We start from the raw sequence: 23,530 nt of genomic DNA, 5'->3' as shown, positions 1-23,530 counted from the left end.
CTCCAAAAGTAAAAGATACCTAACAGTTCTGAGGACTTGAGGAAACAAAAGTGAGCAGTGGTAAAATAGAGCAGTGGGAATAAGAATTAGCCTGATGGGAAGGGAGTTTGTTTTCAATGAGGAGTCATAAGGGTAATTCCCCCAAGATTGTATGGTGGTCCAGATTAACATGCGTATGGTTTTGTGTGGTGTGTTTGTTCTGAGGTGGTGGAGAGAGTGTGGGCTTGAGAAACTTGTAGGTTTGAGAGATGATTTGGGGATAATTTTTTTGATTTAGATTTGCTAGAGTAAGTCAACTGCTAGGCTGGAAAAAGCAGAGGGCTGTAAATTTATCATAGTTCATGTGAAAAGAGACCATTAGAAATGTGCTATAAATTTTTTTCTAACAAACTTTGAAATCTATGCCTTTTGATGCATTGTACATTGTACATAGGGTTCATTTTTTAAAAATTTCCCAGAAACTTCAGTGAGTACAAAATACAGTGTGACCAGTTAATTGGGACCAGCTTCTCACCTGTGCTTACATAGCTGCATTAGATCTCTTTCCAAGCACAATTCAAAGTGTAGATTGTTACCTTTCTGTGGGGAATCTTTGGTCTACAGGCTTAATTAGGTATGCTAGGCCTCTCCATACCCACCTGCCTTACACCTAACGTCTTGTATGATGACACCAGGTGCAGAGCAGGTATATGTGCACTTGAGCCAAAAAGAAGTTTGCAGGCACTGCTGATCATCCACACCTGCAAAGCCCAGTGCAGCTGATTGGTTGTTGATGCTTTGTGGGCTGTGCCAAAAATGGGTCATCTGACATCACTGTGGTGTCAGGTGATTGATAGGTGGGTGAACTCACCTCCTGGCTAGATCCACTTCCCCAACCTTGCTATAAGTCGTGTGCGGCTGGTGATAAATAGATATAGAGCTGTGCCAGTTGTACCTCTGATGTGTAATATTCTCTCTCAAGAAATGTAACAGGTTCCAATTTTGATGTCTTTTTGGCACCCGAAAATTGCAGCAATTTTTTTAGTTTTAGTGTTTTCTGCTTGATCTTAGAGGTTTTTGCTGTAGCTTCTATGATTGATTGTATTGTTTGTATGCCAGCCTGAGAACCCTCTTATTGAAATATGGTTTATAAACTGACAAAATAAGCTATAAAAATTCCTTATGTGTCTTGTTAATAGATATTATATCCCAATCACACTCCTTTAAATCGGTGTTCTGACCAAATTTTGGTTTGAATAATATGTTGTAGTGCATCGTTAAAATGGGGGAGTGTGCTGTCTAAAGCAAAATTTACCATTACTGGTAAAATATTTACTGTTTTTGATGCAAGTATATTTAACTGTAATGTTACTTTAACTTTTGGTATGAAAATAGAGTAACTGAATCTGAATGGACTTTGCATATTACAGGTTCACAAGCTCCTAATGGTAAGCTGCCAGAAATCTCGTGCATCCCTGAATGGTAAGTATTTATTTAACTTTGCCCAGTGGTCTAAAATTAGTGTTCTGAAATATGAAACACAGTGTTTTTAAAATACGAAAGCCCAACCCAACTTGATTTCAAAAGAGGTTGGTTTTTAGCTAAGTGCTAGTGCTGATCTACCTTAACTTAGCATCGTTCCATAACTCCTAACTCCTCATTCCTCACTCCCATTAATGGAGATGAGTGGTTAAGTCTGTAATCTTATATCAATGTATTATTCTGGGAGTAAGCCCCACTGAACTAAGTGAGACCTGCTCCAAAGTAGACATGGAGAAGATTGCATTGTTAATCTCTTTGTAACTGAGAGGCTGCTGTTGCTTACTGCATCTGCCACCTGAACAGCAGACTTGTATGTAGTCATGATGCTGAAATTGCCTGATGCTGGTTCACAGGAATACTTTCGATTCTGTAGTTTAGAGCCAAATATTCCCTTGTTCTATTCAACTTCTTGTTCTATTCAACTTCTTTATTCCCAGTTGTTGTTTATTGATATTTTTAAATGTCTACGAGTACTGAACTTTCTTTGCCAAAGATTTGGAGTTATTATTTCCTATTTTAGGGGATAGGGTCTTGTAAGTTTAAATTGCAACAGAAGAATTTACAATAAGGACAGCTTAGCATCATATTTTAATGATTCATAAGAGCTGTAGCAGTTATCAAAACAGGCACTTTTTAAAAGTAAAGAGACGTATGCCTCTAGTATGCATAGGATCCTTTTCTTTATGACGATGCATTTTGAACTTTCTTTGGCAATCTGTCTGGTTTTCTCACAGAGAAGATCAATGCAAACTTTCCTGAAATAGTTTGTCCATCCCTGTTGATAGCCCTGTAAAATGCATGCTGTTGATTTGGAGTATGCCTAAAGATGCACTAGAGATCACACTGGGTAATAGTGAGGCTGTACATGTCTGAACAATGCCTTGTGCTCGGTGTGCACCCTAGAACATTTCTCTTTTCTCTGTAACACTCCAATATTCCATGGCTGAAGTAGTTTCTCACAAATAACTTGATAAGGAAAGAGGTAGCTAAATGTTACAATATTTGATTGAAAACAGTTTGTAGCACAATTCTGAAGAAGCAGTAAGTTGGCCATGGAGAGAGGTCCTTCTGAGGAGTAATCATGTAGGGCAGTCTTCCCCAACATTTTGGACTAGTTTCCATCAGCTTCAAGGGAAGGCCAACCGAGTGCTTGTTTGAAACATAGCAATCCTTGGTGACCCACGTATTACTTGAGAAATGTCTGTACCAGACAACATGTGAAAAGCATTTATTATTTTTGCTTTTGTATCCCCTCTGGTGTTCACTATGATGTTTGAAACAGCAGACCTGTCATTTCTCAGACACCAAAGGAACAAAAATTGCCAATCCTAAAATCTGAACAAAGATTCCTGGATAAAAAAGTCTCCGGAAAATCATTCGGGGGTCACCTTTTCGAGAATAGTTGGAAACATGCAGTGATAAAGACAAAAAGGATAAAACAAGGTAAGATGTTTAAGGTTGTCATTTGATAGTTATCCTAGGCTACATTTCATAAAAAGGAAACTTACCAAGATTTTTTAGTGTTGGAATTGCCATAAAGATCAACCTAATCCCTATTTCTGGCTGCTTCCAAATTATCATTAGTTTGTGGACTGGAATCCACTGGTTTGACTACTGGCAAATTTAGGTTGAGCAATTATAGTGGATTTCGTAGTTGTGTACAACAAACAAATTCCTTTACAATAAGAAAAGTGATGGGAAATACACTGAAAGGGGATAACAATTGCTTGATTTAAATACATACAACATCCCCACAAACAAATCAAAATCAAAAGTTGTTAACAAACTGGTTGTCTGGGAAGGTACCTATGTAGTTTTTCCTTGCACTTTTTGTTGCTGAGAGTTATCTTCCACTCCTTAAAATCAATAGACATTTGCCCACTGAGTTCAAAAGAACAAGAATTGTCATTTAAACTGCTGTACTGCACACCCTCTCCAGATATTGCTGTTCTTCTCAGCCACTTTTGATACCGTTAACAATAGTATTCTTCTGGATGCGCACCCTGGTTTGGAAGATGGAAGTGATGTTCTGATTGGTTCACTTCTGCCTCTCAAGCTGTTCCCAGAATGTGATAGTTGGGAACTACTGCTTGATCCCATAGAATTTCTTCTTTGCTGTTTCATAGTGTTTTGTCTTGCTCGATACTTTTTCATAACTAAATCACACTTTTGGATAAAGGCCATCAGTGTACTGATGACACCCAGCACTTTCTGTGTGTCTCTTGTTTTATCAGTTTCAGGTGAGGGAGTAGAAGTGCTGAGGAGGTGCCTGGAATCTATAATGGGCTGAATGTGGGTTAATAAGCAAACTCAATCCCATCAAGACAGAGGTTCTGTGAGTAGGTGTTTTGTCTGTTCAGGGAGATAGTGTTCAACTTGTTCTGGATGGGGTTACATTCACCCTAGAGGTAGCTAACGTGGTACCGAAGATGTAGTTGAACCACAGCTCCTATCATCACTGACCTGCTGACTTGGACTGATGGAAACTGTAGCATAACATGTGGAGGCCACCTAATTAGCTTCTCGGACTGAGTACACATTTTGGGGGTACTCCTAGATCAAACATTCTACTTGGAGGCCTTGGAAGCTCTGTGGCAAGAAGTGCCTGTCCGCAGCATAGGCTGGTGCACCAGCTGCAGCTTCTCCTAGACAGAAATAACCTGGCCATAGTTATTCATTCCAGGTAACATCTAGGATTGAATAATACAATGTTTTGTGCATGGAGCTGCCTTTTAAAATGGTTCAGAAACTGCAAATGGCTCACAGTACGGTGGTTAGGCTGCTAACTGTAACTGATCATTTTAGAAGTATTACGCCAATACCTGAAGAACTTCACTAGTCCATTTTCCACATGCAATTCAAAGTACTTCTGAGGTCTTTATGTGACTTGGTACCTGAAGGAACACCACCTTCCATATCAATCTGCCTATGTAATGAGAGTCTTCAGAAGCTCTCTTCTGGAGCTCTCTCCATTTGAGGTAAGGTGTGTGGTGGCCAGAGTGAAGGCCTCTTCTGGTTGTGGTACCCCGTTTGTTTTTTCCCCAAGGGAAGCTTACCTGATACCAGCATTACTATCTTTTCAGTGCAAGCAAAGACTTTTTACTTTCCCAGGCTTTTTAATATATTGCTGTTTTTAATATGTTGTGTATTAGCATGCTTTTGTAAATGGCACAAAAGGATTGCTAAAGGGAGATATATAAACATTCATTTGTAAATAAAATAAATGTTAAGGTAGTCAATGACAGTTTGATTTTGTTCTAAAACAGTAGGTTGGGGGGGGGGTTAGCGATGGCATTATTCCAGCTTTGACTGCCATTCAGGGGTTCTTAGGATTGCTGCAACTTGATCCTCTTACCTGGGAGTACCGTAAGCCCCATTGAACTTGGTGGAACTTATTTCAAAGTAGGCATGCATAAAATAGTGCTGTTATCTGCAATCCCCCTGCGATGCATTGTGTTCCAGGTAGTGGCTCAGCGTAAGGAACAGAATGTGCATGTTTTAGATACTGGAGTAGGTTTCAGCTGTGGATTTGACATGATGAATAGATGTTTGTAGTTAGTTTAGTCTAAGTGTGTGCACACAGAGTATATTTAGAAGAAGGCATTTCCGCTCTTGACGATTCCAGACTCTATAGGTGGCTGAGAACATAAGCTTACTATAAGGGAACTACTCCTTCTGACTTGGTAACCTCACAAGGACCAGACCAGTTTCCTGTGCCCAGACATGTCTCTTCAGAATTCTCCCATTGACCTCAGTGGAGCAAACTTCTAAGCAAGTATAAGACTGTAGCTGTAGCTAGTTTTGGCCTGATGTTCCATGTATGCTGCTTTGAATTATTTCTCTTAAGCAGAATATACATCTGCATATGGCTTGAGAGACTCTGATGAAAATGCTGCAATGCCAAGTCTTGCTCAGGCAATACCAAACCCCTCTCCCGTTGCACAGAAGACACAAGGTGCTGCTCACTTATTTCCAGACAGGTATACCATTATAAACTCTATTATTGTATGAAGTGTATAGATGTTTCACATATTCAAAGTGCACTGCACAGGTATAATTCAGAGGCAGACTTCAAGCTGAGGAATTTCTAATAAGCACATCTCATAAAATTTCATGTACAAATTTATTTTAAAAATAGCAATAGAAGATGGGATTTTAGCTCCATTTCTGCATTTAAAGTCAAATGGATTGAAGATGTACACTTCTAAAATATGAACAGGTCATGATATAGTGACTTGTATAAATCATCATGATATAGTGGAAATTCTATTACTAATTCTATTACTTCCAAATGTTGTATGAGCCCCAATTCAGACATTGGCAAGTAGGCATTATAGCCAGTCAGATGGTTAAAGCTGTTGCTTGTGATCATCAGTGATCACCTATTCAGAGGAAAGGGGGAAGATTATTATTGGGTACTTCATACCCAGACTGGCTTTGTTTTTTGTTTAGAGCAAAGGGAATCACTTGCCATTCAGTCACCATCTTGCCTCAAGCTTATTTGTTTCACATTGGCTTGTTTCAAACAAGCTATGTTTTGTCAGTTGCAACAAGGAAACAAGCTGTAGGTAAGCAAAAATGGAAATGAAATGTTCCACATTCTACCTCATAGCTGTTTGGAAGAGGAGACCAGTTTGTTCTGACTACACTCAACTGTGGTATAGGGTGATGTCTGAATATGGCCAGTGGGAAACAGCAAAAACCTCAGTATTTTTAAGTGATCAAGTACTCATCTGTGCCATAGGCTTACTGCTTTATGGTTTTGTTTTGTTTTTTAGACAAAGCTTATGCCTGTAGTGTTTACTTCCCACACATAAAGTCTCAACTTCATTAATGGTAGTTTACAATGTTTCGTTGTTTAATGTGGTATGTAACTGAGAGGCTTCTCACTAACTCTACAATTGAATGAACTGGAGAAATTACAGCAACCACAAGTTTCCTAAAGTGAATAGAGGATAGGTTTTTGCTCTTCTCCCATACATGTTTCTTTTAGTGTAAATTGCCCCAGAGCCAGTAGTAGAAAGCCAAACAGCAAGCATGTATTTAATAAACACACGTTTAATTTGGCCCCGGAAGTTCTGTATGTGTCTTACCACTCAGCTATACATGTATCATTAAAAAACAATTTTTAGTAGAAACGGGAGTGGATGAATGTACTGTTCATGTTTTTCTCATAGCTTGTGGCATATTGCAGCTGGGGTTGGGGCAGGATCGTTTAAGGCAATTCCCAGAAGTGCAGACAAGTTATAGTCTGTTGTAGCAAAAACTACAGGGCCACAAGGCACTTTAAATCAATGTATGTATGGCATAAGGTTTCACGGACTAGTCAACGTAGTGTTATGAGTTAGAGGTCAGAGAGAAATATATGACAAAGAGCCCTGTTTTATTTCTACCCAATTATGTATATCCCTGTATCTGTTGACCAATCCCATTTAATTGGGATAAAATATGTTAAAAAATTATAACACAACGTCTAACCATTTAATATTATATAGTTAGATACCTTCTTCTTTTGATTTTAGCTGTTACAGTAATGATGACCCCGGTTTACCACCTTTTGTGCTTCCGTGTACTTCATCACAATACTTTATTGAAAGCTGCTACAAAAGCAGGCAAGTTAATTTTACTCTTTATAGTTTGGATTCAGAATTATGTTCCTGAAGGGTGAATGTTGGCATGTCCGACTGGGCTTTAGTGAGCCTCAGAGCTCCTTCCCCTAGGGTCAAAAGAGAGGCAAGGCCTCCAAGAGGCGGATCTGCTGCCCACTCCCCACTGCAGCAGACACTACTGATGTCAGAGCTCTACTGGTAGGCCTCAAAAGGAGTATTATTAAAAGTAGATGCAGTGAAGGAGACATACCCAGACCTGCAACATGGACCCTACACTAGGGAGAAAACTATGGCAGCAAACCTGTAAAGGGTGGAGGAATGCTGCTTCATCCTTACTTTCTCCCTGCCAGTGACAGCCCAGCAGGGCACTGGGTGAAATTACCACCTTTGATTTCCTCTCCTATGTCTTTCAGATTGTGCCTTAAAATGACTTGACACTGGTAAAGAACGTGGTTTGCTGGTGATATGCTCTTTGTGAACCTTGGGCCATAAAAACCACCCTCACAGCACTATGTGAAAAATAAGTGATGCTAGGATGGTTTTACTGTAAAACCTATTGCTGTCTGAGATACTTTTTTTTCTTCTCCTGCAGGGGAGATATAGCCATGGGGGATGCTTATAAAAGAGGGTCGTTTACTTGGAAACCAGGCCCTCTGAAGACATCCGGTATGCATGGTGGAGCTGGAGAATTAGGTGCTGTAAGGTAAGGCAGTATGAGTGGACCAGGTCTTTCATGAAAAAGTTGGGAGTTACTTTAATTTATATATTTAATTCTGTCTCTTCACCAGACTGTTTTCTAAATGTTTATTCCTGACACAACGTAATAGCGAAAGAGGGAAACATGACTTGATCAAATTCATGAAAATAAAGTGAATATTTATTTTAACCACCTTTAACTGTCCCGAAATGGTGTGTTTGGCAGACTAGTCCACCTGCTTGCCTTCAGCAAGGTTACTGCATGATGTGCCCTTCACCATGTCTTGGGACTTTACTGGGGGACACAGGAAGTGGAGAGGCAAGGATCAAAACTCACTTAGACCTGGGGCAGTTCCAGACTGTTGCTATATTGTGGGTGGGATTGCAGCTTCCACATTTTAGCCTGGCCCATCCCCTTGATAGTCTCTGGACTCAGCCAAGGGGTTATCTTTTGTTGTGATGCTGGGGAACATCACCCCCTTGCCAAAGGCTCATATGTACAGTGGTACCTCGGGTTACATACGCTTCAGGTTACAGACTCCGCTAACCCAGAAATAGTACCTCTGGTTAAGAACTTTGCTTCAGGAGGAGAACAGAAATTGTGCTCCAGCGGCGTGACACCAGCAGAAGGCCCCATTAGCTAAAGTGGTGCTTCAGGTTAAGAACAGTTTCATGTTAAGAACGGACCTCCGGAACAAATTAAGTACTTAACCCGAGGTACCACTGTACACCCACAAAGGGGCAGGGGAAGGTAAAAAAAAAAAAGCAGAGATTTAGAATAAGCAGAGCTGGTGTCATCTCTCTTCCTGAAGCTAGGCAGAACCACAATGAGGAAGGATTGCTCTCCCATGTAGCAAAGACTTGTGTAAAGTTGCAGTATTGGCCTACTTGAGCTGGTGGAAAGAGTTACTGAGTCAATACTTTTCTCTGCTGGAGGAAAATTTTATGACTATTGTAACAGTACGATTCAGAAGCAGTTCCTATGCAAGTTTTATTTCCCAGCAATGCTTGCTGTCCTATAGCCGCTCAATTCAACTCTATGAATCCTATTTCTTAGTATTCATTTATAGGTTTGCCCTGTTAATATTTACCTAAATCCCCATGCATATTAGTCCTTTCAGTACAAAGGTTTTGATACTTGTTGAGTACTACTAGGAATCTGGATGGAGATTCCTAAAGAAATACATTTTTATGAAAAAAAATAGAATAAACAAAAAAAGAAATACATTTTTATGTAGGAATACTTATATGGCATTGATCAGCATGTTTTTTTCATCTCAGCACACCGCTGGGAAATTACACCACTGCAAGTCACCTTGATTGCCATAGTCCATAAATATAACATTCTATTAATAGTATGTTCTTGTGCAAATGTTTGTAGGCTGAAGAAGTATAATCGGTGTTCCAGCCTAATTTCATTTCCAGAAGGATCCAAATTCAAGCCTGGTAATGTATAGTACCTAATATATTTAATTTCCTACCATTTGTCTTCACCAAGATGCATTTCCTAGGCAAACTCATTTTCTCACTGCTTTACTATGTGAGCTTTCTTGCATTTTGAATATTGTTGCTGTTATAAAAATGTTTATTGAAGGCTTTGTTTTCGTATGTACCTAAGGGACAGCATTTCTAGTCGTGTTTGTAAAATGCTTCAAAGGCTTAATTCAGCTAATTAACAAAAGGCAATTACTGATACAAGCTACTAGAGTTATTCTAGAGTTGTTTTGGAATGAAAATACATTGGGTCATATTGCATTTTTATGGTCACAAATGTAATTTTTCTACTTTAATGCATACCTTGCTCAACTAAATGGATATAGCAAGAGAAATGGGAATCTGTTTAGTTTTTTTAAAATCCTAGGTATCTGTACTTCAAATTGATTTTTTAATGAACCTATATAAAATCATAGCTCTCTCTAAAAAACAGGGTCAGACTAATGCATAATGGGCCAGGTTTAGGAACACTATGTACCCCTTTTTACTACCTTTGACAATCTCTCAGATAACCATTACAACTTGTTTCTATTTTAAGGAATGGGGTGATTTTATTTCCTTTCACTAGTTTTTGATGTATTTTGTATAATTCTGTCTTAAGTACAGTGGTGCCTCGCAAGACGAAATTAATTCGTTCCGCAAGTTCTTTCGTCTTGCGAAGCACGGTTTCCCATAGGAATGCATTGAAAATTAATTAATGCGTTCCTATGGAAACCGCCTTCAGACCAGGTCCGGGGACAGTCTGTCCCCCGACCTCTTCTGAAGGCTGGGGGGGGGGCGGACAAGGGCTTTTCTTCCCACCCCCAGCATTTTTAAAAAATCCCGGGACAGCAGAGGACTTCTCCGCTGGCCCGAGGTTTTTTAAAATGCTGGCGGGCGGCAGCGAAGGCAGCCCCGGGGCGATTTAAGACAGTCCGGGAAGGCAGGCGGGGGGACAAAGACTTTTGCCCCCCGCCCGCCTTCGGAAGAGGTCCAGGACCTCTTCTGAAGGCTGGCGGGGGGCAAAAGTCTTTGTCCCCCCTGCCTGCCTTCCCGGGGGCTTTTAAATCACCCCGGACAGCCTCCGCTGTCCCGGGGTTTTTTAGAATGCTGGCGGGCGGCAGCTTTCCGCGGAAGGCAGGCAGGGGGGACAAAGACTTTTGCCCCCCGCCCGCCTTCGGAAGAGGTCCAGGACCTCTGCTCCCCCCGCCTGCCTTCAAAAGCCGTCCGGGATAGCGGGAAGCGCTTCCCTGCTATCCCGGACCGCTTTTAAAATGCTGGCGGTGGGGAGCAAAACCTTTCGCCCCCGCCGGCCTTCCTGGACCTCTTCTGAAGTCCGGAGGGGGGGAAGGCTTTGCTCCCCACCGCCAGCATTTAAAAGAGGTCCCCGGATATTTCCCTACGGGCTTTCGTCTTGCGAAGCAAGCCCATAGGGAAAATCGTCTAGCGAAGCGACGCAAAAACCGAAAAACCCTTTCGTCTTGCGGGGCACCGCTGTACTTCCATAAGAGGGGCACATTATACTTTGTACACACTACTAATCAAGGGGAGTTTCGTTTTTTCTTCTAGGTTACCGTTTCACAGACCCTGTTACTGGAGCTCCACCTCAGTTCCTCCAGCGGCTTTCTCAACTGGCTGCATTGGAATGTGAAACCATACATCAAGAGAAAACAAGAAGACTCAGGAAGGCCAAGAGACAGATGATGTAAACAACGTACCAGGAAAGGAACAGGCTCCTTTGAAATCATGTAAAGTTACTATTTTCTTGTTCACGTCTATCTAATTCTTTCACAAATACTATGTTGATCAACAAACCTCACAATTAAGGGGAAATATGTGATTAATAAAGCTTTTTTATGTTTGTAATTATATTGCCATTGTAAAAGTTTTTGAACTGCATCTAATGCTGTAGATGCAGTAGCAGGTCAGCCTCCCCTCCCCCAAAATAGTGATAGAAAAGTCAGAGTTGGAAAGGAACCCTGAGGATCATCTTGTCCAATCCCCTCTAATGGAGGAATCTCAGCTAAAGCTTATGTCAATGACAAACACCCAACCTCTGTCTAAAAACCTCCAACGAAGCAAGAGTCCTTTTGTTATTGAAAGAAAATGCTGTCTGACTTATCCTGTTAGCCTGCCTGCCGTTAACACGTTACTGGGTTTGGGTTGCTTAACTTCTTAGCCCTTTGCTATCCCCAGGATAGGCTGTGATTTATTTCAAATTTATATACTGCTTTACAGGTTTCCTTAAAAAAAAAATCAAAACCCCAAAGCAGTTTACAAAAACAATTTATCAGTAAAATGAATTAAGAGTAATTTGAAATGTTAAAATAACTGACTAAAGGCAGATTAAAACTCACATCAGCTTTCTAAACAATTTTTTTAATAGCAGGTGCTGACACCACAAGCTGCTGTGTGGATTTCCACCAGCACCTCTCTTTCCCAGGGCCCATTTCATGTTTTATCTGAAGAGGACAAGGGTGATCATCATAGCTCCTTTTCTGAACCAAGCATCTGCCTAGTCTTCTGACTGGCAAGGTCATTAACACCTTGTTGTCAGACAGACCTTCAGCTAACAGGATCTTTGAGCAAACTACTCAGGACCGGCTTGTGTAGGTTAACCATAGCTTAGATTTCTCAATAACATTCATAACTTACTGTTTGTGGCTACCTAGAATTAAAAGGATTGCAGAAGTACTCTGACTGCCAGTCAATTTCAGAGCAAGGAAGAACAGCACAATTTCACAGAAGATTTTTTTTATTAACAATGCATAGAGATGTCATCTGCTAGGCCCCTAGAAGAGAAGACAAACTAAGATTAGAAACATTTCAATTGGTGAATATTTTTCTGAGAATTTCAAGTTGGGCTGACAGCGCACATTTCAGTGTTTTACTTGCCTTTATGTGCACACAAAAATCACTTTCAACCAAAAAGCTACTTATCTGGCTGCCTGTGGTGACTAAAAATAGTAAAAGATGTGTTTCCCATAATTTCCTATACCCAACTCTGTATACTACAGTAATTAATTACTCTAAAACACACAAGCAGTGCATAACCTAAAGTGCAGTCTAAAGTCCATCTTAACCAACCACCCAACTGATTTAAAATAGCACAAATAGAGCAATGGGGGCATAATTTGTTCTCTGAATAAGCAGCTTAATGGCTTAACATAACAATGAGTTCCGAATACAAAGGGAAGTAACAAAACTGCAATTCTACAGCTAGACAAACACCCACACCCACATTTGCTTACATTTTCCCCTACAAACCCCACACCTAAAGAACTTTAAAATGTCAGATGTTCCAGAAAATCAAGTTAAAGATTGTATAGCTTTATTCTATTTCTAATCCTGCATATTGGGGCAGTTTGTTCTAAATAGTTTGTTGTAGAATTTTGCCATAGTTGTATCGCAATATACTACTTTATCCTGTGGGAGGCATGGTCACGGTATACTCACATGCACACACAAAGACATACACAAGTTCCTCCCCCATCTTCTGCTGATCTTTGCAATGTTGGACTGAGATGCCATTGCATTTCCTAGCTAGAAGAAGGGCAAGGAAAGCCCTCTTACTTGATTTACAAAGGCACTTCCACCTCTGGCAGGGTGTCATCCCTAGAAAGTCTTAGTGTGCACAAAACAGGAAGGAACCTTAAGATGTCATAGCTATGGTATTGTGGCTGAGAGAGAAGTGCCTTTGCAAGCTAAGACTGTGGATTCACCACCTCTAATCCATAAAGGTATAAGGAGCTCCTTTAGGAAGCAATACAATTAACATGTGATGCTCAGTTTCCCACCTGGGAACTGACCATGACAAGATCTGCTTAACTTTGTCAATGAATTCCCAAGACTCCATGATTCCACATGAAGAAAATATTCTACAACCAGAAGCCTATATCCCTTGTGCAAGGTGGATATGTGTACAAAAACAAGCAAACCAATGGTTATTTTCTGTACACACCCTTGAAAAACTTAAGATGTGTGAAGGAAACCCTCGCTACAAGTTTGTATTTTAGTGTTCTCCAGCCCAGCATACCATTAATTCATCCTCCTTATGAGCCGGTTAATCTGGTCTTCCCTGTTTCCTGCATCACCACCTTCTACAAAGTGAATGGTTTTCTTCTTCATTCCACCACGTGGAGAAGACAGCTTGAATGGCCAGAGAAAGTTGTTTGCTGCTTTGAAGTTTTTGCCAACAGTATAGATTTCATGGATCAGATCCTCCATGCAAATGATGCCGAGTTTTCCTAAAAGTAGAGTTAGAAAAGGTTTAGAGTACAAAGTGCCTTCCCATTCATTCATTGATTGTTGCAATCACCCTGCGGGTAGCTGAGAGAATGCAATTTGCCAAGTTACCCAAATAAGAGCATCGCAACCAAAAAGGAACTGGGAAATGTATAGCACTATACACTGCACGTCCAACAGAATGGGCACATTTTGTCACTACCATAAAGCCAAAATGTCCGTCACTCAAATAGTATAACTTGATAGTGGCACTCTGAAGAGTCTACTTGTATTTGTTTGACATTAAGTTAAGCTTTTTACTATTTTGATGTTGACTTCTAACGCTAAACCACAATCTTATTAGGCAAGAGCTGGTATAGTGTAATGTTGTGGCTAGACATAAAAACCAGAATGTGTTAGGTTCAAATCTCAGCTCACAAACTAGACAGCCTTCAGCAAGCCACTGCCTCATTACTCCATCTTGCAAAAATGGCATAATACTGGCACACTGTTAGAGAAAAGTTCTAACTGAGAACATCAGTGAAATACTTTCTATGTAAATGCAAAATGTTATGCTCAAGTTGGCCAGCAGGATTGCAAAGAATACTTGTCTCAGACGATACAAGAATGCAATAAGCTTGCAGATGTAGCGATACACTAAAATAATCCAGTACAAGTTGTCATAAGTTTACTTACCCAGGCAACTTTTGATGAGAGAGTTATCTGTCAAAGCAATGCGCTGCTTGTTGATCTTCCCATAACCACGCTTGTAGATCAACTCATGCACAGATTTCAAGTTGGGGTAACTGGAACAAAAGATAAGACATGACAACAGCACTTCTAACTTAGTAACATAATGAAAACCAGCTGCTTGAATTTCTAAGTTAAAAATATAAAAATGTGTATGCCAAATGCATGAATTCACTGGCAATATTGTGTCCTCAACACCTTGCTGTTTGTCCATTCAGTACACATCTGTATTTACCACAGCCAACTAATTTCTAAAATTAAGTAGCTGTATCCAGACATAAGCTTTTGGGTTTGAAGGCTACTCTCACAAGGAATGAAAATTAGCATGGACAACTTCTGGCACACAGTGGAATATTGCATTGGACAAGGAAGAGGAGGGGGTTGGGGGGGAATCATTTTTAGCATAAGCAGGAAGGAAATCTGCTTGGAACATGTTTATGACAGAGAGATGAAGGGGAGAAATAATGGCTTATATTATGTGTTTTTTAACTAAATTTCTACCATCGCCTTCTATTGCAATCACAATACAAAGCACAACGTACAATATTTAAGTTAGTCATAATTGGAAGGTGAAGGTAAAGGGACCCCTGACCATTAGGTCCAGTTGCGGACAACTCGGGGGTTGCAGTGCTCATCTCGCTTTATTGGCCGAGGGAGCCGGCGTACAGCTTCTGGGTCATGTGGCCAGCATGACTAAGCCGCTTCTGCCGAAACCAGAGTAGCACATGGAAACACCGTTTACCTTCCCGACGGAGTGGTACTTATTTATCTACTTGCATTTTGATGTGCTTTCGAACTGCTAGGTGGGCAGGAGCAGGGACTGAACAATGGGAGCTCACCCTGTTGCAGGGATTCGAACCGCCTACCTTCTAATCAGCAAGCCCTAGGCTCTGTGGTTTAACCCACATCGCCACCCGTGTCCCTTCATAATTGGAAAACGCACATTAAAGATCTGACACAAACTTAGGTCAGTAAAATACAAGCATGAAGTAGAGAAAAAGCATCCAACACAAGTCTACTATAACCACATTAAGATAACTTAACCCTGCAAGCCAAAAGCTTGCCAGATCAAAAATGTTTTCAATAAATGACATATGGTGGGTTTTCGGGGGGGGGGGGACTTATTGAGGCAGGGATTTCTGCATTCTCAACAAAAGGGATATAAGATATCCGAACCAACTATGCTTCTACTACCATTAGAATGCACAGAAGATCCTGTGTGAATCTTTAAAAGGCAGACTTATATTGGAGGAGAGCTACTACAGGTACCCTGGAGGCAAATCTTTTGGCCCAGAATTTGTTGCTGGGAACTACTACCACTTTCAGGACCATAGGAATTATTCACTATTTTAATACAACACTTCCCGCTCTCCCAGAAAGGCAGGCAGGGGGGAGCAAAGACTTTTGCCCCCCGCCCGCCTTCGGAAGAGGTCCAGGACCTCTTCCCAAGGCGGGCGGTGGGCAAAAGTCTTTGCCCCCCCTGCCTGCCTAACCGGGGGCTTTTAAATCGCCCCGGGACTGTCCGGGGCGATTTAAAAGCCCCCGGACGGCTTTTGAAGCCTCCCCCCGCCGCCCGGCATCGGAACGATGTCCCGAAGCCCGGCGGCGGGGCCGCGAAGCCTGGGCGCGCTGGCAACTCTCCGCAAGGAGCGCTCCCGCTGCTTGCGGAGAGGTCCGCGAAGCCTGTCCTGGACCTCTTCTGAAGGCAGGCGGGGGGCAAAAGTCTTTGTCCCCCCTGCCTGCCTTCCCAGGGGCTTTTAAATCGCCCCGGACAGCGGAGAAGTCCTCCGCTGTCCCGGGCGATTTTAAAATGCCGCCTGCCAGAAGAGGTCGGGGGAAGGCGGTTTCCATAGGAACGCATTAATTGATTTTCAATGCATTCCTATGGAAAACCGTGCATCGCAAGACGAAAAACTCGCAAGACGAAGAGACTTGCGGAACGAATTAATTTCGTCTTGCGAGGCACCACTGTATAGAAATGCTACACTGGAAGTTTTCATCAGCAAGAAAAAGTATCGTTTACCAACCTATACTCTAGTCCATAGCCCTTTGGATAACATAGGCCAGAAAGAGCCAACACCTCTATTATCATGAATTACTGTACTTCTCCAAACATTAGTCCAGAGCTAAAACTATCTAGCCCCTTATGTATTATAAAGGTGAAGATATTATGGCAGTAGACTCGTCTGAAGGTATCAACTTGGAGAAGATAACCAAGGTAGTTCCTCAAACAATAATCCTTTCACAGGATTACTAGCAGTAAACTTTGCAATTCCAGACATTACAAAGTAGCTAAAGTTCCAGCCCAAAAAGGCTTAGTCTAAAATGTGACAAGAGGGGAAAGAGGCATGAAAGAACTTTGGTAAACAGAAGAAGGTACAGTGGACCCTCTGGATATGAATTTAATTCGTTCTGAAGGCCATGCACACTCAGAAAAATCTGTATCCAGAGGAGCCACTTCTGCACATGCGGCGAAACCTGGAAAAATACTTCCAGGTTTGTCGCTTTCACAACCCAAAGTTTATGCTACTCAAGAGTAATGTAACCCAAGGGTCTACTGTACATTTATTTCTGTTACACATTCTGTACGGTATACAAAATAGTAACTTGAAATGCACATGAAAACTTGTTGCATTATTCCACACAAGTGAAACTGCAAAGAAATACCTCTTGTGGGACATTAGCTGGTCATACATGGGCTACACTATGGATCAGTGTATTTTTTTAAAATGCTGCCAACCTCATTATGCTTCAGCCTTCTTAATATGTATGAGGCAATGCTCAGTCTGCGATTGCAGCGCAGAGTAGAACTTTCTGCTCTGGAGCAGAGGTAGAGACCACATCGTCCAACGCAGACAAGCAGAAGGCAACATATATAGGGAACAATATACACCACTAAATTTAAGATTCAACTTACCCCCATGCAATGTAAGGTTCAACAATCCTCAGCATGTTAATGGATGCTTTGTTGAGTTTCACAAATGTGCCATTGAAAATTTGACGCAGGCGAAGAAGCTGCAGTACCTTGCGAACCTTGGGACTAACGCCATTAATTCTAAAAGTGTAGTAAAACATGTTTCTTTTCAGTACGGTCTCCAAACAGATTTAACTACCAGCTACTTCCAATGAAAGCTTTCATCATATTAGTAAAACATGTAACACTCCAGATAGCTGAACTTACATTATAATTAACATACCAATGACATTTATTTTTAATGGATAGTATTAAAGATAATTTTGCCCCCAACACAAACAGTCCACTAAAGGATTAAAAAAACCTACCAAAACAGTCCTTGCCCACTTCAAAATAAGGAGCATTTAGAAAAAGTGGCAACTGTTATGCAATCCAAGATAAGCAAGAAGCCTTCATTGTGGTAGTAACCTATACAAATGATTCCCCCCACCCACCCCAGAATTTCCATGGAGCAAACTGTACCACCTTTCATTTTTCAGACGAAGACATGTTTATTCTTCTTACACTTCATTCTTTTAGGTCAAGACATGTTTATTCTTCATACTCTTCCATCTGTTTTATCGCTACTCCTCTGCCATTGTGGCTCAGCTGTGCTCATATTCACAGAAAGCTACTATTGTTGGTAGCAAACTAAACCCAAACGAGGTATTGAGGGGGCAGAACACTGGCAGCTTTTGAGCACGGGGATCTAAATATGCTAAATACCATTATTTTAAATGCTACTTTGGAGGCTATTAATTAACTATTTTATTATGTTATTTTATTTTATTAGTAATCACCAATTCTTAGACAGTCTGAAGGCCTTCAGGGAGAAATCAAAATAAATTAAGTGACTAAATTACACCTAGACCATAAGCAGAACAAAGCACTCATGCATTTTTAACTCAAAATGAAGTCCACGTGTGCTCAGTGGAGCTTTCCTCATTATACTGAAACTTGTGGGATATTACTTAAAAATGCAAAGCAAAAAGTTATGCTCTTTCACTTTGAAATCAATTAGGCTTTAACATTGATATTAGGCTGAAAGCCTTGCTCTGCATTAGGCCCAACATGTATAATTTGAATGTTAAGTAAAATTATATTTATTTATATTTAATCATTCATGTATTAAATTAATATACCACCCTTCATCTGAAGATTTCATGGTTGTTCAAAAGATAAAAATACAGGATAAAAGCACAAATATTTGGAACAAAAAACCACTATCAACCCTCCCCCAAACACATTTAAAATATTTTTATTTTATTTATTCTGAAACCTGGACTTCATGGAACCTCATGGAACAGCTTTAGAACCGTTTTTAACTAAGGGTAATCTGAGTAAAGAGGCTTCAACACAAGTTATTTTTGAATTATCTCATAAAGGACAGTGCTGCTGCAAAGGCTTAGGTCATAAAAAGGATTACCCCTCAAACAGCTGCAACCCCCAGCACCCTTAACAAACTACAGTTCCCAGGATTCTTTGGGGAAGTCTTGTTCCTTACATATACAGTGTGAGTGTGAGATCAACTGCTGTTAATTTATGGGTTAGCACAACACATTTGTTCATCTTACCCTCTGATCCTGATCACAAATGCCAGTTTGGGTTCAGCAGGTACATAGTAATTGCCAGCTTTGCGAGCCATGCGGGCCATGCGAATTTCACGCCGGTACATCTGCCTGTACTCTTTGTGGTATAACTCAGCCCTTTTGTAGATTAATTTTCGTTCAGCAATTCGCAACTGAAAACAGAAGAGAATTTTATTACATTTCATAAGTAAATATATGCATTTATTACATCTTTGTCTTCTTTCAGGGTATCAGGACAACATACATCATTCTCCCTCATTTATTTAGTACGTTTATATCATGACTTTCTTCCATCATGGAATTTTAAGTTATTTCCAAGTGGTCTCTTATCCAGGCACTGACCAGCTCGAGACCCGCTTAGCTTCAGCAGTTATCTGCATCAGATACCCTCATCATGCAACCCAGAGCTTTCCAAACTTTTCATGTAGGTGACACTTTTTAGACATGCATCATTTCACGACACAGCAATTCAGTTTTCCTAACAAACCAGGGGTTAAACTAACCCTTTTCCAGTGCAGAGAGCGTTTGCACAACAAACCTACACACTGCAATCGACACACTAATGTGTCGCGACACACAGTTTGGAAAGCTCTGATGTAACCTCACTGAAAGTAGCCTAGTGAGCTTAACTGAGTAGAGATTTGAACCTGGATCTTTAAGTCCTAGTATGACACTAACTACAATTCCACACCGGCCCTTACCTTTATTAACCTGTAATAGCGCAAAGGTGGGTGGAGTACTATAGTTATCAAATAGTTTGTTTTTTGTGTGATCAGCCTATGCTGGAAATGCTGGGTGCACACATGCACATACATAGTTTTGATGGTGCTTGCTTGTAATGAATGCTTACTTGCCTTTCTTTTTTAAGGAAGAGGGGAGCAAGGTCCCAGCCTTGATAGAGCAAAGGCTGGGGGAGGTGAGTTTTGTAACTGAATGGTTAAGGTAAGGAACCCCTTCAATGAGATGCAAGAAGAGAATGGATAAAGGGCATTTGGTTAAGAGCTTTATAATCTCTATAATGAAAAGCGTCACTGATAACCATCTCACTAAGATATGTGAAAGATGTTGAATATGTCAGGGAAAGGTGGCTCTGGTGCCAGTTGCGGCTGCTCATGGGAAAGAATAAGCCAGAATGAGGACAATATTGTTTCTAGATATACACTAAGCAGTGGAGAATATAAAAAACTAGATTTTTGATCCATATATTACAAGCCTTTTGCAGGCAGATCAATCTGCCCACTAATTTTATAGAGCCACAAAAAGTTAACAGGCCAACTACCTAAGTTGTCACACACAAAAATCCAATTTTGCAGCTTAATGGTATCCCCTCTTAACATAAGACATGGAACATTGTTACAGTATCAAGGCAAAACAAGCCACTTCCATCAAATTGCATCTAGCACAACTCCATTAATAAAAGCTGCATGTAATCCTGCATATACTAGGAATATGCTCCACTAAACACAATAGGGCTTATTTCTGAGTAACATGCATATGGACAAGACTGTTAAGTTATATTCACCTTCTTTTGGACCAACAGCTTTTTCAGACGTTTGGCCTTCATATCAGCAAAAGCCTTCCTTTTCTTCAAAAGGCTCTCGGGAACCGAAGGCAACTTCTTCTTCGCTCTGCATTAGAAAGCAAAAGACATATACATCTGAATATGGATGTTTCTTCTCATACATACTGCACACAAAAAGAAACAACCTAATAGCCATACAATATCTTTTTAGACTTGTTAATAGAAAACTATTGCAGCTATAGAACACTGCATATTAACCAGATTACTTTATTAAAACTTTTCTCTCCAGAGACAGGTTTATTGCTTTCCTGAATTTCCAGGTATCGAGCAGTTTTGATTTCCTGAGATATAGATATGTGAAACTCATTGTTACCACTGTTGGTAGTTATAAACATGTTTAACAAACCAGTGGCCTGCAAAGCTGGAGTGGTTTTTTGGAGATTTATAAATTACCTTAAAATCCCAAACTGTAATGCTGGTGTTTTAAAAGCAAATCTACTTGCACCCCACTCCTGGAAAAAAAGTTTCTATAAAAATAATTCCAGTGTAATCTTAGGGCCATGGGTTCGAGCCCCATGTTGGGCAGAAAGATTCCTGCCTTGCAGGGGGGTTGGACTAGATGACCCTCGGGAACCCTTCCAATACAGCAAGCGTATGGTTGGTTATCGCAACTAACGATCGCGACAGCGGGTCAAAGCCTTTTTTTTTCGGGCAAACTATGCAAGACAAATGCAGACAAACGCCGGCTCCCTCGGCCTGTAAAGCGAGATGAGCGCCGCAACCCCAGAGTCGTCTGCGACTGGTCTTAATTACTAGGGGTCCTTTACCTTAACGCAAGAAAAAGCGCTCAAAAATCCGCAAGTAGCCAAAGCTTCCGAATTTTCTGGCCTGCCTCCACAAGCGGAGCTGAGCGCGTGTGCCGGAAGGCTACAGCTAGGCCTAACCGCGCCACGCAAACGACCAGACCAGCACGGCCTGCATGAAGCGAGGGGACCAAGTGAGTCTGGAAGCTGGCAACAGCGGTCGCGGCCTTCCCGCTCGTCCCCAGCTCCGCTCATTCCCCAGAAATGAAGCCCTCGCAACGCGCCCCACTGCAACAGGGAGGGACACTTCCTAGTTCCCAGCCGCATCCCTCTGAATGAACCCCTCCGTCTCCCGAGAAAACACTCGCTAAGAAGGCTCAGCAAAAGCCTCTTCAGAATACGGAGCCCTCAGCGGCGAAGGCCGAGAAACAAAACCCAGGAAACGCTTTCTTGATATCGCGGATGGCAACGGATTGCACCGAGGAAGACAAAGCTACTCACTCTTCGCCCGCCATGGTCGCCGCCGGAAAAGAAAGAGTTGGCGCATGCGCGGTGAACTTGAAGTCTCTTTCCGCCGCCTAGTGGAAGGGACCATTAAGCGCAAAGCCCCAGCTTTAGGTGTCTTACGCGATGCCTGTGCTGAAAAAGGAAGAGTGCCTATGTAAGAGCCGGAACTGTAGCACATGCGTAACTGTCATTAACTCCTTGATGCGGTGAATATCGGTGTTCGGGGGAATGAGAAAATAAGGCAAGACACACACACACACCAAATAAAGGTTTTTCCAAGCAGTGAATTTTGATGAGTGTTATATTCAGGTCTGGTGTTAGGAACCAGCTTTTCGATATTGTTGGTAGACATACACGGAGTGGCGTCTTGAATTCTCAGATTCTGGGCGATTAAAAATATTACGTTTTATATTATTTCTCTTGAAGTATATAAAGGGCATGTAGCCATGTATACTTTGCACAGCCATGCACATGGTTATTCTGTAGTTACTCCCAGCGAGGTGCATAGGATTTCAGCCTTGACATTAGAACACTCTACTTTCCCTGTTGCCCTGCGACCGCAAAACCCAAAGAAAGTATGTTCTGTATTGCCGGACCAACGCAGCAAGGTCCACTGGGAGGCTGTCCCTCTGCCTCCCAGGAAGAACCTCATGGCAATGGGAGACCAATCTGGTCCTATCCATTGGCCAGTGAAGGAGCCCCAGCGCCAGTGTTTGCCTTCCTTCTCCTTCCCGATCCTTTTCCCCGTTTGTATCATGTGTCTTAGATTGTAGAACATTATAGGTGTTTTTAAACGCTGATATGACTGAATAACATCGCTTCTTGCGTGAAAGGTGTACAGGACGTAAATTAAGATGGGCACTCCTATATACACTTATCTGGGACTAAAGCCCTATTGAACACTTCTGAGTAAACGTGCGTTGGACTACCGCGTAAGCACAATGAAACTCGGAGCAAATTTAAAATTGATAGATGACAGGTTAAAACTACATCTCCCAGCATACATTGTCAAGTGGGGCGGGGCAAAATAAAAATTATTGCTTCAGTGCATCATGGGTTCTGTAGTCTTTGCCAGCTGTGCCTTAAGTCTAGACCTGCCGCTTTGCATTCTGGTGAATGTAGGCAATTTATATTAACTTCTCCCCTTTCTCCCCAAGAAATAGCTAAGCCTTAGTGGCCAGTGTGGCACGAATATATAGTTTCCTGCACAAGGCTCACTGTTTCCCAACGCTTAGGCTTCTACCCAGATACTACCCAGATACCCAGATTACTGTCACGCCACAAGTCAGCGTGCTGCGTCGGACTGCAGCCCCATCCTACGCTGTTAGGTGCGCCTAAGTCCATTCAAATCAACGGGTTCAGTTAGGCTTGCCCAGTTTAGCGTTACAGGCTCTGTCTCCGAGGGTAACGGACTGTGGGCGAAGCCGCTCACATGAAGGTGAGCTGACAAAAGCTTGAAGCTGCAACCCTGTGGTCTGCCTAGGAGAAAGCACCAAAGAACTCAGCGGGGACTTACTTCTGAGTAGGGGGAAAAATTCGCAGAGTGTATCAACATTTGTGTCCTGCATACTCAGCCCGCCCCCTTTCCACGTTTACGGTGCCATCGCTTTAAAAGGGACTCGCTCCTTTTTATATATTAAAAAAGTGTGCACATGAGCGCGACTCTCGGCAGCGTGTGCTTCCTGAAGGCTGTGGCACTCATGAACATGATTGTTTAGGGAAACAGAAAAGGGGCAGCAGAGGCGCAGTTTGCCCGGGGTGGGCGGGCCTAGCAGCGCGGGGAACAGTACGCGCTGCCGCCGCCGCCGCCGCGCTTGGCTGCGCCGTCGTGGCCGGACTGGGCTCTCTAGTTAATAAAGGAGGGCGGCGCTGCTGGGCGGAAA

At 41.8% G+C, this 23,530-nt stretch overlaps 2 protein-coding genes across 8 annotated transcripts in view; one reads left to right on the top strand and one right to left on the bottom strand.

Annotated features, from left to right (window-relative positions):
* The window catches only part of LOC309374701 (uncharacterized protein C8orf89 homolog), a 44,041-nt gene extending 32,876 nt beyond the window's left edge, over positions 1–11,165 (top strand). For 2 of the 7 annotated variants that reach the window (XR_014170666.1, XR_014170668.1), the window contains exons 2-7: positions 1,410–1,461; positions 2,807–2,964; positions 5,372–5,501; positions 7,044–7,833; positions 9,208–9,272; positions 10,869–11,165. Coding sequence is in view for 2 of the 7 variants with exons in the window: in XM_081919900.1 (XP_081776026.1) it covers positions 1,410–1,461; positions 2,804–2,964; positions 5,369–5,501; positions 7,044–7,182 (485 nt within the window). In the remaining 5 variants the exon portion in view is untranslated. Of the gene's footprint in view, positions 1–31; positions 51–1,409; positions 1,462–2,803; positions 2,965–5,368; positions 5,502–7,043; positions 7,834–9,207; positions 9,273–10,868 lie in introns of those variants that run through there. The other 5 variants (XR_014170667.1, XM_081919901.1, XR_014170669.1 and 2 more) reach the window with 4 other exon arrangements.
* An 871-nt stretch (positions 11,166–12,036) lies between these two features.
* Positions 12,037–21,777, bottom strand: RPL7 (ribosomal protein L7). The gene is made up of 7 exons (XM_081919880.1): positions 21,642–21,777; positions 20,338–20,443; positions 18,801–18,967; positions 17,191–17,328; positions 14,220–14,329; positions 13,336–13,546; positions 12,037–12,091 (listed from the first exon to the last, which is right to left on the bottom strand). Exons 1-6 carry the CDS (start codon positions 21,653–21,655, stop codon positions 13,338–13,340), a joined length of 744 nt encoding a protein of 247 aa, XP_081776006.1. The 5' UTR covers positions 21,656–21,777; the 3' UTR covers positions 12,037–12,091; positions 13,336–13,337.
* Between the last annotated feature and the right edge of the window lie 1,753 nt (positions 21,778–23,530).

Source organism: Podarcis melisellensis (assembly GCF_964234715.1).
Source record: "Podarcis melisellensis genome assembly, chromosome: 7".
In the NCBI taxonomy this organism is placed as follows: Eukaryota; Metazoa; Chordata; class Lepidosauria; order Squamata; family Lacertidae; genus Podarcis; species Podarcis melisellensis.
This window is presented reverse-complemented; position numbering and strand designations above follow the sequence as displayed.

Coding starts and splice junctions, on each gene's coding strand:
- RPL7 (XM_081919880.1), bottom strand. Junction 18,968..20,337: donor AGCTGTTGGTCCAAAAGAAG/GTGAATATAACT, acceptor TTCTGTTTTCAG/TTGCGAATTGCTGAACGAAA. Junction 14,330..17,190: donor GAACCTTACATTGCATGGGG/GTAAGTTGAATC, acceptor CTTTTGTTCCAG/TTACCCCAACTTGAAATCTG.